The 17,884-nt window shown below is 37.9% G+C and overlaps 1 protein-coding gene across 1 annotated transcript in view; it reads right to left on the minus strand.

Annotated features, from left to right (window-relative positions):
- Window positions 1-734: 734 nt before the first annotated feature.
- The window catches only part of LOC126069055 (transmembrane protein 182-like), a 413,220-nt gene continuing 396,070 nt past the window's right edge, over window positions 735-17,884 (minus strand). Inside the window, exon 7 of the mRNA XM_049871970.1 lies at window positions 735-1,284. Coding sequence (XP_049727927.1) covers window positions 1,052-1,284 — 233 coding nt within the window. The 3' untranslated portion in view covers window positions 735-1,051. The remainder of the gene's footprint in view (window positions 1,285-17,884) is intronic.

The following is a 17,884-nucleotide window of genomic DNA, read 5'->3' on the forward strand; positions in this document are numbered from 1 at the left end:
CTCCCCTCCCCCCCCCCCGCCATGATATACCATTCAATTATCCCCGGACTTTTCATTAATTCTGGTGAGTTTCTCTCTCTCTCTCTTTTTGTAAGCATAAATGGGTAAAGAGAAGGTGGATATGGTTTAAATAATGAAATACTTGGAGTTCATAATGCAGGTTAAAACATGATTCAGTTAATGAATGTGTTAATTATTCTTTCTCTTTACTAATATTTAACATGGTTGACTCTTTAGCCAAGATGCACAAGACTATTCACAGAAATAGAGGCATATCTCCCCACCCTCCAGGCCAGAACTAGCCTTCTCTGGACTCATCATGTCCCCTTGCTAATACACACCTTTTTTCAATTCTGAAAATATGACTTTTAGTTGCATTTATTCAAGTAGATCTTGTATGTGTTTAATATTTTTATAAATCTATTGCTCAAGTATAGGTCTCTTTGTGCTGGAAAGACACATAATCTGGAGATGAAAATGCAAAATACTTTCACTTTCAGATGTAACAAGTTTCTACTCAGCCCATTAAAATGTGCATTATTAAATCTGTGCTTCTGTCTAAATTCTAAATTCTGCATGCTAAGGAAAACGAGGCATTATTATACTATATACTATGTATAATATATATCATATACATATTTCTTAGTAAAACAACAACCAAAAAACAAATACCTTTCTGTAAATCATGTCAGCTTTGGAAAGATTGAAAAAAAATCATGGCATCAGAGTTTGAGGTTAAACCCTTGGTAACTATTTATAAATACATTAAGGAAACCAGAGCCATTCTTTTTGTCTCTGCAACCTGAGACCAAATGAACACTCATTCTAGTTCCCTTCAAAATGATGTGTCCTAACTTTTCTTTTACCATTGTAATGCCACTCTCCACATTCATTCATTTTGCAATGGCGTATAATCAATATTTCCTGGAGGCAAGTAATGCTCTGAGCAGTTGGCAAAGACCAAAGCCTGAAATTTGCTTTACCTTTTTACTAGCTTCCATCAGGAACATACCCAGAGGATTTCACCGTGGCCTTTTGGCATCTTACTGTATCACTTCTGAAATGCCTCAAGTTCCCGGCCAATGCAATGAAATATAATTCCTGATGTGAATACAAAGGGAGTCCCAAAAGCAGCAAACATGAATGACCATCCATACTGCACATCAATGAGGACGTTCTCTGGGACACAGCTGTTGCTCCTTTCTATAGATATGTATTGTGGGAAATCAACAGCATATTCCTTCCATAGCACAAACAGGCTGAGGATCAGGCTAAACAGTGCTCCTGCGGAAGAAAGGCAAAAAAGTATTTATTCCCCATACAAAGGTAGAACCTAACAATAAACATTTCCACAAACAAAAAATAACTTTGAGGGAACATTAATCTGCCAATTGATTTGGCTTCATTTCTGAGAACAGTATCCCAAAACCACTGCCGTTGAGTCGATTGGGAAACTGAAATCAGTAGGCTTTCATAAATACAGAAAATTTCTCTTGTAAACATCTCTAAATTCTGTAAACAATGTCAAATCTTCTCCTTGTGGACATGGTCAACTATCACTTTGAAAAAGAAAAGGTGGACTAGGGAGCTATTCTTGTCCCTCTACACCAGCATTTTAATGACCATTACCACCAAAAATGGGAAAAAAAAAAAAAAAGACTTAGCCCCTAACAAAGCTGGTTCTGTCCAAATTGGCCATAATACATTCAACCAATCATGTTTATATTTATAAAATGCTCACCATCATATATGCATATATATTTTAATATAATGAAAATAACCCATTACTAAATTACTTAACATTTTCCCAAATCTTAAAAAAAAAAAAATTGATTCCCCAGAAAGATATGCCATTGTAATTATAGCTGTCACACATTCTCGTTCACTGCTACATACTGCTGAGGTAACTCAACCTGAATATGATAAACAAAGACTTACAATACAGCCTAACAGTACAGGTGCATAAAAATATTTAATGATTTAAAATGTATTTTTATTCATCTTAATTGATCTATTAATTCAGGAGTTGATTGTCTTTGTAAACATCACAATCATTGAAGTAAAGCCCCAAATCCCCTTTGATTAATACCTCCAATTCTTGTACTGTACCATTGTTATCAGTTTGATTGTACCTCTTCTGACCTAATTGAAGTTAAAAGAAGATCGTGTAAAGGCTATGCTTACCACGCCAAAGCCTGCACGTTAACAACAGAATTTCAGACATTTACAAAGTACTCTTTTATATGAAATCATACCAGATGGAAATTCCTCTCAAGTCATATTGAGAGAGTATTTCTAGACCACAGTGTTCTGGATGTTTATTGATGAGCCACATCCACTAAGGTATCTACAAGTTCTGTAATTGCAGACAAACAATATTAATCTGATCAGGCAGAGCAGTATCAGTTCAGGTCTGGCAGTTTCAGAGCTCCATTTTTACTCATCACTCTCCTATATGCAGTTATCTTTTTTTTTTTTAAACTTTTATTGAGCTTCAAGTGAACGTTTACAAATCAAGTCAGTCTGTCACATATAAGTTTACATACATCTTACTCCGTACTCCCCCTTACTCTCCCCCTAATGAGTCAGCCCTTCCAGTCTCTCCTTTCGTGACAATTTTGCCAGCTTCCCACTCTCTCTATCCTCCCATCCCCCCTCCAGACAGGAGATGCCAACACAATCTCAAGTGTCCACCTGATATAATTAGCTCACTCTTCATCAGCATCTCTCTCCCACCCATTGTCCAGTTCCTTTCATGTCTGATGACTTGTCTTCGGGGATGGTTCCTGTCCTGGGCCAACAGAAGGTCTCGGGACTCTGGCCACCAGGATTTCTCTAGTCTCAGTCAGACCATTAAGTCTGGTCTTTTTATGAGAATTTGGGGTCTGCATCCCACCGATCTCCTGCTCCCTCAGGGGTTCTCTGTTGTGCTCCCTGTCAGGGCAGTCATCGATTGTGGCCGGGCACCAACTAGTTCTTTTGGTCTCAGGATGATGTAGGTCTCTAGTTCATGTGGCCCTTTCTGTCTCTTGGCTCTTAGTTGTCGTGTGACCTTGGTGTTCTTCATTCTCCTTTGCTCCAGGTGGGTTGAGACCAATTGATGCATCTTAGATGGTCGCTTGTTAGCATTTAAGACACCAGATGCCACATTTCAAAGTGGGATGCAGAATGTTTTCATAATAGAATTATTTTGCCAATTGACTTAGAAGTCCCCGCAAACCATGGTCCCCAAACCCCCGCCCTTGGTCCGCTGACCTTTGAAGCATTCATTTTATCCTGGAAACTTCTTTGCTTTTGGTCCAGTCCAATTGAGCTGACCTTCCATGTATTGAGTGTTGTCCTTCCCTTCACCTAAAGCAGTTCTTATCTACTAATTAATCGATAAAAAACCCTCTCCCTCCCTCCCCCCCTCGTAACCACAAAAGTATGTGTTCTTCTCAGTTTTTACTATTTCTCAAGATCTTATAATAGTGGTCTTATACAATATTTGTCCTTTTGCCTCTGACTAATTTCCCTCAGCATAATGCCTTCCAGGTTCCTCCATGTTATGAAATGTTTCAGAGATTCGTCACTGTTCTTTATCGATGCGTAGTATTCCATTGTGTGAATATACCACAATTTACCCATTCATCCGTTGATGGACACCTTGGTTGCTTCCAGCTTTTTGCTATTGTAAACAGAGCTGCAATAAACATGGGTGTGCATATATCTGTTTGTGTGAAGGCTCTTAGTTCTCCAGGGTATATTCCGAGGAGTGGGATTTCTGGGTTGTATGGTAGTTCTATTTCTAACTGTTTAAGATAACGCCAGATAGATTTCCAAAGTGGTTGTACCATTTTACATTCCCACCAGCGGTGTATGAGAGTTCCAATCTCTCCGCAGCCTCTCCAACATTTATTCTTTTGTGTTTTTTGGATTAATGCCAGCCTTGTAGGAGTGAGATGGAATCTCATCGTAGTTTTAATTTGCATTTCTCTAATGGCTAATGATCGAGAGCATTTTCTCATGTATCTGTTAGCTGCCTGAATATCTTCTTTAGTGAAGTGTGTGTTCATATCCTTTGCCCACTTCTTGATTGGGTTGTTTGTCTTTTTGTGGTTGAGTTTTGACAGAATCATGTAGATTTTAGAGATCAGGCGCTGGTCGGAGATGTCATAGCTGAAAATTCGTTCCCAGTCTGTAGGTGGTCTTTTTACTCTTTTGGTGAAGTCTTTAGATGAGCATAGGTGTTTGATTTTTAGGAGCTCCCAGTTATCGGGTTTCTCTTCGTCATTTTTTGTAATGTTTTGTATTCTGTTTATGCCTTGGATTAGGGCTCCTAGAGTTGTCTCTATTTTTTCTTCCATGATCTTTATCATTTTAGTCTTTATGTTTAGGTCTCTGATCCACTTGGAGTTAGTTTTTGTGCATGGTGTGAGGTATGGGTCCTGTTTCATTTTTTTGCAAATGGATATCCAGTTATGCCAGCACCATTTGTTAAAAAAACTATCTTTTCCCCAATTAACTGACACTGGGACTTTGTCAAATATCAGCTGCTCATACGTGGATGGATTTATATCTGGGTTCTCAATTCTGTTCCATTGGTCTATGTGTCTGTTGTTATACCAGTACCAGGGTGTTTTGACTACTGTGGCTGTATAATAGCTTCTGAAATCAGGTAGAGTGAGGCCTCCCACTTTCTTCTTCTTTTTCAGTAATGCTTTGCTTATCCGAGGCTTCTTTCCCTTCCATATGAAATTGGTGATTTGTTTCTCTATCCCCTTAAAAAATGACATTGGAATTTGGATCGGAAGTGCATTGTATGTATTGATGGCTTTTGGTAGAATAGACATTTTTACTATGTTAAGTCTTCCTATCCATGAGCAAGGTATGTTTTTCCACTTAAGTATGTCCTTTTGAATTTCTTGTAGTAGGGCTTTGTAGTTTTCTTTGTATAGGTCTTTTACATCCTTGGTAAGATTTATTCCTAAGTATTTTATCTTCTTGGGGGCTACTGTGAATGGTATTGATTTGGTTATTTCCTCTTCGGTGTTCTTTTTGTTGATGTAGAGGAATCCAAGTGATTTTTGTATGTATATTTTATAACCTGAGACTCTGCCAAACTCTTCTATTAGTTTCAGTAGTTTTCTGGAGGATTCCTTAGGGTTTTCTGTGTATAAGATCATGTCATCTGCAAATAGAGATAATTTTACTTCCTCCTTGCCAATCCTGATGCCCTTTCTTTCTTTGTCTAGCCTAATTGCCCTGGCTAGGACTTCTAGCACAATGTTGAATAAGAGTGGTGATAAAGGGCATCCTTGTCTGGTTCCCGTTCTCAAGGGAAATGCTTTCAGGTTCTCTCCATTTAGAGTGATATTGGCTGTTGGCTTTGCATAAAAAAACTAGTGCCATAGATGCCCTTTATTATGTTGAGGAATTTTCCTTCAATTCCTATTTTGGTGAGAGTTTTTATCATAAATGGGTGTTGGACTTTGTCAAATGCCTTTTCTGCATTAATTGATAAGATCATGTGGTTTTTGTCTTTTGTTTTATTTATGTGATGGATTACATTAATGGTTTTTCTGATATTAAACCAGCCTTGCATACCTGGTATAAATCCCACTTGATCGTGGTGAATTATTTTTTTCATATGTTGTTGAATTCTATTGGCTAGAATTTTGTTGAGGATTTTTACATCTATGTTCATGAGGGATATAGGTCTATAATTTTCTTTTTTTGTAATGTCTTTACCTGGTTTTGGTATCAGGGAGATGGTGGCTTCATAGAATGAGTTGGGTAGTATTCCGTCATTTTCTATGCTTTGAAATACCTTCAGTAGTAGTGGGGTTAACTCTTCTCTGAAAGTTTGGTAGAACTCTGCAGTGAAGCCGTCCGGGCCAGGGCTTTTTTTTGTTGGGAGTTTTTTGATTACCGTTTCAATCTCTTTTTTTGTTATGGGTCTATTTAGTTGTTCTACTTCTGAATGTGTTAGTTTAGGTAGGTAATGTTTTTCCAGGAATTCATCCATTTCTTCTAGGTTTGCAAATTTGTTAGAGTACAATTTTTCGTAATAATCTGATATGATTCTTTTAATTTCAGTTGGTTCTGTTGTGATGTGGTCCTTTTCGTTTCTTATTCGGGTTATTTGCTTCCTTTCCTGTATTTCTTTAGTCAGTCTAGCCAATGGTTTATCAATTTTGTTAATTTTTTCAAAGAACCAGCTTTTGGCTTTGTTAAGTCTTTCAATTGTTTTTCTGTTCTCTAATTCATTTAGTTCAGCTCTAATTTTTATTATTTGTTTTCTTCTGGTGCCTGATGGATTCTTTTGTTGCTCACTTTCTATTTGTTCCAGTTGTAGGGACAGTTCTCTGATTTTGGCTCTTTCTTCTTTTTGTATGTGTGCATTTATCGATATAAATTGGCCTCTGAGCACTGCTTTTGCTGTGTCCCAGAGGTTTTGATAGGAAGTGTTTTCATTCTCGTTGCATTCTATGAATTTCCTTATTCCCTCCTTGATGTCTTCTATAACCCAGTCTTTTTTCAGGAGGGTATTGTTCAGTTTCCAAGTATTTGATTTCTTTTCCCTCGTTTTTCTGTTATTGATCTCTAGTTTTATTGCCTTGTGGTCTGAGAAGATGCTTTGTAATATTTCGATGTTTTGGATTCTGCAAAGGTTTGTTTTATGACCTAATATGTGGTCTAATCTAGAGAATGTTCCATGTGCGCTAGAAAAAAAAGTATACTTTGCAGCAGTTGGGTGGAGAGTTCTATATAAGTCAGTGAGGTCAAGTTGGTTGATTGTTGTAAGTAGGCCTTCTGTGTCTCTATTGAGCTTCTTACTGGATGTCCTGTCCTTCTCCGAAAGTGGTGTGTTGAAGTCTCTTACTATAATTGTGGAGGTGTCTATCTCACTTTTCAGTTCTGTTAAAATTTGATTTATGTATCTTGCAGCCCTGTCATTGGGTGCATAAATATTTAATATGGTTATGTCTTCCTGATCAATTGTCCCTTTTATCATTATGTAGTGTCCTTCTTTATCCTTTGTGGTGGACTTAAGTCTAAAGTCTATTTTGTCAGAAATTAATATTGCTACTCCTCTTCTTTTTTGCTTATTGTTTGCTTGATATATTTTTTTCCATCCTTTGAGTTTTAGTTTGTTTCTGTCTCTAAGTCTAAGGTGTGTCTCTTTTAGGCAGCATATAGACAGATCGTGTTTCTTTATCCAGTCCGAGACCCTCTGTCTCTTAATTGGTGCATTTAGTCCATTTACATTCAGCGTAATTATAGATAAATAAGTGTTTAGTGTTGTCATTTTGATGCCTTTTTATGTGTGTTGTTGACAATTTCATTTTTCCACCTGCTTTTTTGTGCTGAGACGTTTTTCTTATTAAATTGTGAGATCCTCGTTTTCGTAGTGTTTAACTTTATGTTTGTTGAGTCATTACGTTTTTCTTGGCTTTTACCTTGAGTTATGGAGTTGTTATACCTCTTTGTGGTTACCGTATTATTTACCCTTATTTTTCTAAGTAAAAACCTAACTTGTATTGTTCTATAGCGCCTTGTATCACTCTCCATATGGCGGTTCTATGCATCCTGTATTTAGTCCCTCTTTTTGATTATTGTGATCTTTTGCATATTGACTTCTGTGATTCCCTGTTATGAGTATTTTTTTAATTAATCTTAATTTGTTTTTGTGATTTCCCTATTTGAGTTGATATCAGGATGTTCTGTTTTGTGACCTTGTATTGTGCTGGTATCTGATATTATTGGTTTTTTGACCAAACAATATCCTTTAGTATTTCTCGTAGCTTTGGTTTGGTTCTTGCAAATTCTCTAAACTTGTGTTTATCTGTAAATATCGTAATTTCGCCTTCATATTTCAGAGAGAGTTTTGCTGGATATATGATCCTTGGCTGGCCGTTTTTCTCCTTCAGTGTTCTGTATATGTCGTCCCATTCCCTTCTTGCCTGCATGGTTTCTGCTGAGTAGTCTGAACTTATTCTTATTGATTCTCCCTTGAAGGAAACCTTTCTTTTCTCCCTGGCTGCTTTTAAAATTTTCTCTTTATCTTTGGTTTTGGCGAGTTTGATGATAATATGTCTTGGTGTTTTTCTTTTTGGATCAATCTTAAATGGGGTTCGATGAGCATCTTGGATAGATATCCTTTCGTCTTTCATGATGTCAGGGAATTTTTCTGTCAGGAGTTCTTCAACTATTTTCTCTGTGTTTTCTGTCCTCCCTCCCTGTTCTGGGACTCCAATCACCTGCAAGTTATCCTTCTTGATAGAGTCCCACATGATTCTTAGGGTTTCTTCTTTTTTTTAAATTCTTTTATCTGATTTTTTTTCAGCTATGTTGGTGTTAATTCCCTGGTCCTCCAGATGTCCCAGTCTGCATTCTAATTGCTCGAGTCTGCTCCTCTGACTTCCTATTGCGTTGTCTAATTCTGTAATTTTATTGTTAATCTTTTGGATTTCTACATGTTGTCTCTCTATGGATTCTTGCAACTTATTAATTTTTCCACTATGTTCTTGAATAATCTTTTTGAGTTCTTCAACAGTTTTATCAGTGTGTTCCTTGGCTTTTTCTGCAGTTATCCTAATTTCATTTGTGATGTCTTAAAGCATTCTGTAAATTAGTTTTTTATATTCTGTATCTGATAATTCCAGGATTGTATCTTCATTTGGGAAAGATTTTGATTCTTTTGTTTGGGGGGTTGTAGAAGCTGTCATGGTCTGCTTCTTTATGTGGTTTGATATGGACTGCTTCTCTGAGCCATCACTGGGAAACTAGTTTTTCCAGAAAATCTCCTAAAAAAAATGCAGTCAGATCCCTATCAAAATTGCCTTTGGGTTATAACTGCCACCTTGTTCCCTGTAAGGATGAAAGTCTGAGATTTGGATTATATATGCTTGGCTGTAGCTGGTTCTGTGTTTTTAGTCCAATTAGGTGTGGATTTTTGGTCCCTGGGTTTTTTTTTGTTGTTGTTCCTTCTCTCAGGCCGAAAGAGTGGGTTAGGAAAAGACCAAAAGAAAAAAAAAAGGGGGGAAAGCAAAGCCGCCGCGGAACCGGAGCCAGAGAGGCAATTCCAATGTTAATGAAGCCTCCTGGGAAGGGTGGGGGAGGGATCAGAGAGATAGGAGAGTAGCACCTCAGAATATAGCCAGAGTTGCTTGTCTTGCTTGGAATGACTATTATATCTGAGATTCCCTCGGGGCGTGTCGCCTATGTGTGCTGGCTGTGTGGAGATTGCCCCCCAGGATCTGGCCCACTGAAGCCTCAGTCAGATCCTCCGCTGCCAGTTCCACGCCCAGCATAAAGGTTTCCCTGCTGGGACGGTGCACTCCCGACTCCAAAATCAGTCTCTGCCTCCCGGGGACTTCTCGTCCCGCCAGCCGTTGCTGCGCCGCCCCCGCGGACCAGCTGGGCCCCCTCCCGGGGTTGGTTCAGGGGAGTGGAGCAGCTCTCCGTGCTTGTGCTGTGCCATCGCCCAGTCAAAATCCCGGCGGGACGGTTCCCTGGCTGGGACACTACTCTACCAGCTCCAAGACCAGTCACTGCCTCCCGGGGACTTCTCCCCCCAGCTACGTCGCCACGCCGCCCATGCAAACCGGCTGGGCCCCCTCCCTGGGTGAGTTCAGGGCGGCAGGGCTGGGCCCCTTGTTTGCGCCATCAGCTCCCCTGGGCTCTGCCCTAAATCGGGCGCCAAAGGTTACCTGACTGGGATGCTGGCTCCAGGCTCCAAAAACAATCGCTGCTTCCCCATGTTTGTTCTTTTTCTGTCTCTAAATCTGTGTTTGTTGTTCAGGGTTCATAGATTGTTATGTACTTGATCAATTCACTTGTTTTTCCGAGTCTTTGTTGCAAGAGGGATCTGGGATAGCGTCTCCCTAGTCCGCCATCTTCACCAGAGAGTCTGCAGTTATCTTTTAAGTAGCACATCATTCAAAAGCCATTTTTTCTTTTGATTTTTTTTTTCCTTTTACATTTTTTAAATCCCTATCCTATATAACCAAAGGGTCGGCAGTTCGAATCTGCCAGGCTCTCCTTGGAAACTCTATGGGTCAATTCTACTCTGTCCTATAGGGTCGCTGTGAGTCGGAATCGACTCGACAGCACTGTGCTTTTGGTTTGGTATCCTATATATGTCATAATTTAGTATTAATATCAAGACAGTCTCTGGGTGGTGCAAACAATTAACATGTTACACTGTTAACCAAGAAGTCGGAACTTTGAGTCTACCCAGAGTTGCCTTGAAAGAAGGGCTTGGTGATCTACTTCTGAAAAATAGGCCACTGAAAACCCTAGGGAGCACAGTTCTACTTGACACACATGGGATCACCATTAGTTGGTATCAACTCGATGGCAACTAGTTAATACCAAGTCTGATATTTTCAAGACTTTGAAAACTATTATGTATTATACAAGATTATAAGATTTGTGTTATTATTAGTAATAGAATCTAAAAGATTATTATTCAAGATCATAAGATTTTAGAGAGGTGTATAAAATTAGATAAAATGTAATGAGATATTGAATATACTTAAACTGCTTGAAAGTTCTATACTATATATATATATACTAGCTAGTAGTTATTCAATAAATTGTATCTATCATTACCAAAAAGTGGGAAACCCTCAGTGAAGTGGATTGACGCAGTAGCCACAACAATGGACTCAAACATACCAACGATCATGAACATGGCACAGGACCAGGCAACATTTTGTTCTACTACACATAAGATCACCATGAGTTGGAGCCAACTCCATGGCAACTAACAACAACATCACCACCATCATAATTAAATTTGCATATTGCATCACAAGATGTAAATAGACATTTAATACATTAAGGTAAAATGTGAAATTAATTGATGTCCTTTGGAAGTATTCTCAGAGACACAACAGAAGCACTTAGAGAATTTTCTACACATCCCCACAATTTCACCAAGTCCCTTGTCTTCCCAAAATCTTTGTACTTTATAGTTTCAGGTTATTTGTTTAAATGATTATTTTCACTACACCACAAGTTCCTGGTAATATTGCTTTGAAGATGGAGAAAAAGCTATGAGAGGAGAGGATAAAGAGGAGTTTCCTTAAATATGAACTCATCTGCTTGCAATTAGGTAAGAGGTTGACATTTTCCCATTTATCCTTAATCTAAAAACAACCTCAATCACATTTAAACATGAAAAGTAATACAAAATAAAAACACTAAAATGTTGCCATTGGATTTATTTTTCCTTTTCACAGAAATTACTCTCCTTACTTTGGCACACTTTCTGATTTCCAGCTTCTGTCAAAAGCATATCTTCTTTTTTTTTATTTTTCCCACCCTAAAACGTATCTTTATTTAGGATCCAGCGAACTGCTGGACAAACGCTTAATAAATGCTTCCTTTCATAATAATGATTCAATTTGTCAACAGCACAGATGGATCGCTTTTTATATTTATTTTCTCTTTTTACCTGTTTCATTCTGAAAGATACTGAAAGCAATATCAGATGTTTTTGATTCATATCACCAGGGTTTTACACATGAATATGCTGAAACCTGATTTGCACTCTACCCTTGAGTATTCTAGTGAAACTGCCTTGCAAAAAGTTTGGTTTATAACTAATAACACAACCCCAGAATCCACTCCAAATATGTCTTAGAGGAAATTCTGCTTGTCAGTAAATAATATTATAATGAATAGTTTATGAGATGAAACATATTCCCCACAAAAATCAACCAGCTCACATTGTATATGCCTTTCTGCAGTACCATATGGAGATGATTAACTTATTTTTTCAAAATATTTCACATACCCCATGTCAGACAAGTAACACTGGATTATATAATACCTCTGTACCCATGCAATTTATGTTTCTTTGTTACTCTTTCTCATAAGAGCTGTTAGAAAAGGGCCAGTTGCCAGGAAAAGGACTTCTAATTTGGAGAAAGAGTCTAGTATTGCTTCCTTAGGGAAGAACTCTATCAAAGGTGTTTTCTAGTTCTGTGGTTGTAATTTCACACTAGCTATTGTTTTCTTTGTCAGCTGCCAGCAAATTTGTCCTGGACTCGTGGTGGCCTCATGGACAACGGGATCAGACCATTGTGATCCAGAGAGTTTTTGCTGACTGATTTTCAGGAGTTGACCACCAGGCCTTTCTTTCTAGTCTACCTTAGCCTGGAAGCTCCACTGAGACCTGTTCAGGATCATGGCAAATGCAAGCCTCCACTGACAGTTGGGTGGTGGCTGTTCCTGAGGTGCATTGGCCAGGAATTGAACCTGGTCACCTGCATGGAAGGCAAGAATTCTACCACTAACCACTACTGCCCCCATTCATACTTTCTAGGATCTTAATGAAATATGTTTGACCAAACTCAAAGACCAGCTATATGCAAGCAATTCCTTAGAATAGCAGTGTTTCTCATATTTGTCTGTCCATAAAATTCACCAAAGAATCACCAAGGCTGATATATATTCGTAGTACTTTACCCAGAAGGCTCTGATTCAGAAGGTCTCATTTGGACCTTTGAATCCATATTTCTAGCTAGTGCCCCAGGTGATTCGTATGATGAGACAAAGTTAAGAACACTTTCCTACAGAAAGATCACAGCAAAATGAAACCAAATTTGTGCAAAAGGTTTTTTTTTAATGACTAAAATAGAATGATCAAGTGGGGGAAATGATTTAATCTGATCAGTTCTCTTAGATCAATTTAAGTCAAAATAATCCTGGGCGAAGTATATTTGTAACACTTCTAGTGTGATGGAGATGAATTAGCAAATTTCATTTGGATTGATGTAGAGACCAAACTTAAGAACTTACCCTGGAATAAAATAATAAAGTGAGGAGGAGGAAAAGGACAGCAATAATAGCTTTTTTTTTTTCACTCTTGACCATGTCAGGCACTAAGTGCTTTCAGTATAGTCTTATATTTAATTCTTAAAAGAGCACTGTCATGGATTGAATTATGTTCCCCCAAAAATGTGTATATTAACTTGGTTAGGCCATGATTCCCAGTATTCTGTGGTTGCCCTCCATTTTGTGATTTTAATTTTATATTGAGAGGATTAGGGTGGGATTTTAACGCCATCCTTACGCAGGTCACCTCCTTGATCCAATGGAAAGGGAGTTTCCCTGGGGTGTTGCCTGCTCCGCTTTTATCTCTTGAGATAAAAGGAAAGGGAAGCAAGCAGAGAGTTGGGGACCTCATACCACCAAGAAAGCAGCATCAGGAGCAGAGCGGGTCCTTTGGACATGGGGCCCGTGCGCCTTAGAAGCTCCTTGACCAGAGGAAGATTGAGGATAAGGACCTTCCTCCAGAGCCGACAGAGAGAGAAAGCCTTCCTCTGGAGCCAACGTCCTGTATTTGGACTTGTAACCTACTAGACTGTGAGAAAATAAATTTCTGCTTGTAAAAGCCATCCATTTGTGGTATTTCTGTTATGGCAGCAGTAGATAACTAAGACAAGCACTAAGAGGCAGGTATAGTTTTTGGCCCTGTTGAAAGATGAGGAAACTGAGGCAAGAGGTTATATGGTTAATTAATTACATTTTTTTAAAAAAAACTTGTCATAAAAAGTAAATATAAGAACTGCCACTTTGCCAGCAAGCAAAAAATTGAGCAGGATAGGTGCAAAAAAAAAAAAAATGCTTCATAAATTTCAATTTGTAGGCAAGATTTTATACAGACAAGCCCCAATTTGGATAAACATTCATTAACACTATTTGCTTGTTCATACTATCTGATATGAGACAATTTTGCATAACCATACAAAATTACGTTTTAATAGCCATATGCTGTCACACTTTATCTGCCAACATTGACCAAGTTTTATAAAGGACACAGTGGGCTTGAAGTAAAACTTCCTGAATTCTAATTCCAGCTCCATCATTTAATGATTGTTTGAAAGGGTACCTCTTAATAGTCTGTAACTTTTGCCAAGAAACAAGCCAATTAACTAGAAAGTTACTTAAAATAAATCCAATCACCAATAAGTAATTTACCAAAATTATTAAAAAATTTAACAAAAAATTCTTTTTTTAACTAATTATTATGTTACAAAAATTTATACTATATGAGACGGTTTTAATAGCTTTTAAATAATTCTTCAAAGTTTTAGTTGCCCGAAGACAACAAAGACGAAGAAGCAAAGAGAAAGTCTGAAAGCTTCAAAATTCTGGAATGTTGGTGCTGACAGATCTCTTACCAATCCAACCATTATGAATACTGTGCATGTCTTAAATAATATTTAAATTTTTATATAAATTGGTAAATTTGTTAAATTTGCTCAATTGATCCCTGGGAAAATTGTTTCTTCAGTGACTGTTTGTCAACAAATTTATCTAGAACCTTACGATTACCCTCTTTCCATGCCTCCCATTTTACTCTCATCATCTATTGAGAGATAAAATCTGGTATTAAGTCAAATTAAAATTGATATTTATGACATTGTTAAATAGGAAAAAATTCAAAAAGTAAACTTGAAAAAGAATTTTTTTGAAGGAAAGTAGAAAGCACCATGCATCATTTTTTTGCTGATGTTGGAAAGGAACACTACACACACAAACACATTCACACTAATGTGTACATATATATGTATGTATATATGTGTGTTTATATATTTTCCCCATTTCCACACCCTGCATTCTGAACAAATGTGCCATGTAAGAGGAAAAAAAAATTGACTTACGATCTAGTTAGAGACAAGGTAGATATCAATGAAAGAATTTCTGTCAGAAAAATAAAAGGTTTGATCAAGTACTAACTACCAGATTTGGTGGAGATATAAAATGAAGAGAAGAGAGAGCTGAAGTCGGGCCAATTATTTGGGAAAGCCAATAATTGAGGGACCTATAGGATTTGGATTGACTTTGGAAGAGAGGAAAGGGTGATCTAGGATCAGAGGAACGGCATATTATCCAAAGTTTCTTTGTAGAGTGCATCACTTTCAGTTAAGTAAGACAGCAACAACAGACAATAAAAAAGCCATTGGAGGAGAGAACAATTCTTTTATTGCATCCTTGCAATAAAATTGTATAACGTTAACTCTGAAGGAGGTCAGGGCAATGCTGATGTACCAAAGGAAGATTATAATCAGTTCATATTTGAAAGGAAGCTTGTTAAAATTGTGGAATAATGGTCCATATTACTGTGCTGAAGAAGATTTTTGGAACTTCTCTGACACAATTTTTATAAAAAGGAATTTAGTTACCAAGTTTGCATGTATTTATCAAACACTTATTCTTCATCTAATAAAACAGAGTAACTATAATCAGGGCATTGCTACAGTTACTGTCTTACGAGAAAATTCCCAATCACACTCTCTCTGCAGATGAATTGGGGCTCACAGGATTAGTATTTTGTATCCATGAAGAATGAAAAATTAAGTTTGATAAATATTGTGCATAAGACCTTTTGTTAAAAGTCATGAGATTTAATTCTCACAACACACTGGTAAGATGCTTTTGATTGTTATCCCATTTTAAAGATTGGGAAACTAAAACACAAAGAAATTAAATAATATACCCAAGATAATGTATAAGTAATAATTCCTAGATTGAAACAAGGCCTTTCTAATTTAAAAATCTATTGGCCTTCTACTACACATTAAATACTGAAAATTACTAAAACTCAGCCTTAATTTTCTATTCCCATTAGCATTCCAAGGTATGTGTATCACTCAACGGTTAACACGTGCCCCCTAACAAAATGGAGACTGACTCTTGATCACACTAGCCCACATGGACTGTATCCTTCTCTCAATTTCTATAGCTTTTAGCCTTCGCATTATTCATTTACAATCTGTTGTAAATGATATTGCATGGTTCTTTAGATGATTTATCTGATTGCTCCTATTAGATTGAGAGTTCATCGAAACCATGAAATCTACAGCACATCTTTTGTCTTTTCACCTCCCATGGAACCTGGCATACGTATGGAAATTTCCTAAGTTCATAGTATATACATCATGGGTGATCTCTCTAATGCTTTTCTGTAAAAATAAACTTAAAAGTATGCCTTCTAAGATTCAATAAAAACTAAATGAGAACTTCTGCTTCTGCACAATATATAGTAAGTACCATTTTTTTTTTACCATGTTTACTTCCTGCCAGAACAATGTAATAAATAAATAGGACAGAATATATGAAGCAATGGTTCTAATGACACAGGACATCAGGCAACAAAGGACAGTGATCTCTGACAGACATAGAACAAATGAAGTGCACCTTACAATAGTTCAAGCTTACAGCCTTGGGAGAATTTACAGGGCACTGTACAAGAAGATGGAAACCCTGGTGGCATAGTGGTTAAGTGCTATGGCTGCTAAACAACAGGTCGGCAGTTCGAATCTTCCAGGTGCTCCTTGGAAACTCTATGGGGCAGTTCTACTCTGTCCTATAGGGTCACTATGAGTCGGAATCAACTCGACAGCAGTGGGTTTGGTTTTATTTTTTGTACAAGAAGAGGGAACTGAGGAGGACCCTGGTGGACTCACTGAGTAAAGAATATGGAGCTGAGGGTTGGGCAGGATCAAAGTGAGGATAGTTCACTATACAGAGTACCTGTGATGAGAGAATTACACAGAGAAAGAAACTTGGGGATCTGCAGAAGCTGCAGTTTCAGTATTTAGCAGTATATTGATCAATGCGTGAGTGTGAGGAAACTATTTCAGGTTGGAGAAAGAACCATCTGAAAGCATTAGAGGTAACAATGTCCACCACTCAAATAGGCCAGAAATAATGCCCATACCCACCATCCAGACTGGAAAACCTCATTATTCTTGAGGCACGGGGCAGAGTACTCAGAAGGGTCATGTCTCCATAGTGGAAAATAATCAGCACTAGAGTAAATGTAGCTCTGGTCCAACTTAACAAAACTTATAAAAGCAAGACTCAAAAAAATCAAATGATTTCCAAAAAATCTCACTGTATTCCTGAACAAAACTCAATAATACATTGTTGTTGTTGTTGTTAGGTGCTGGTGAATTGGTTCTAACTCATGGAGACTCTATGTACAACAGAACGAAACACTGTCCAGTGCTGTGCCATCCTCACAATCATATGCTTGAGCCCATTGTTGCAGCCACTGTGTGAATCCATCTCGTTGAGGATCTTCCCCTTTTTTGCTGACCTTCTACTTTACCAATCATGATGTCCTTCTCCAGAGACTGGTACCCCTAATAAGATGTCCAAAGTATGTAAGAGAAGTATCATCATTCTTGTTTCTAAGGAGCATTCTGCTTGTACTCATTCCAAGACAGATTTGTTCGTTCTTTTAGTAGTCCATGGTATATTCAACGTTCTTCGCCAACACCATAACTCAAATGTGTCAATTCTTTTTTGGTCTTCCTTATTCATTGTTCAGCTTTCACATGCATATGAGGCACTTGAAAACACCATGGCTTGGATCAGGCACACCTTAGTCCTTAAAGTGTCATTTTTGCTTTTTAACTCTTTGAAAAGGTCTTAAAACACATAAAATGCAAAAATATTTAGCTACCAAGAAAATAAACATCCTAATATCTAGCAACAAATCAAAAAGTACCAGGGAGACTTCTGGGAAGATGGTGGCATGAGCAGGAGAAAGTTTCCAGTCTCCTCTACAAAAACACCAAGAAATACAACAGACCCAGCAGAAACCTATAATGGTCAGAGGATCCTTGCAAAGACCTGTGAAGGTACCTAGTCAAAGAAGGGATATAACAATTAGGAAAAATGCTTCCTACATGTTTTCTGCACCTCCCCCTCCCAGGGCCATGTACCTGAATACTGCATCAGCACCTCATCAACCTAGAGCCATGTGTTGGTGGCGAGAACCAAAGGGGCTTTCAGACGAGCTCTGGTGAACCCTGCACCTCAGCGATCACAGGATTTGTCTACGTATAAAGTCCCCTCAGCTCCAACCAAACTT

This window comes from Elephas maximus, chromosome X, assembly GCF_024166365.1.
Source record: "Elephas maximus indicus isolate mEleMax1 chromosome X, mEleMax1 primary haplotype, whole genome shotgun sequence".
Taxonomy (NCBI): domain Eukaryota; kingdom Metazoa; phylum Chordata; class Mammalia; order Proboscidea; family Elephantidae; genus Elephas; species Elephas maximus.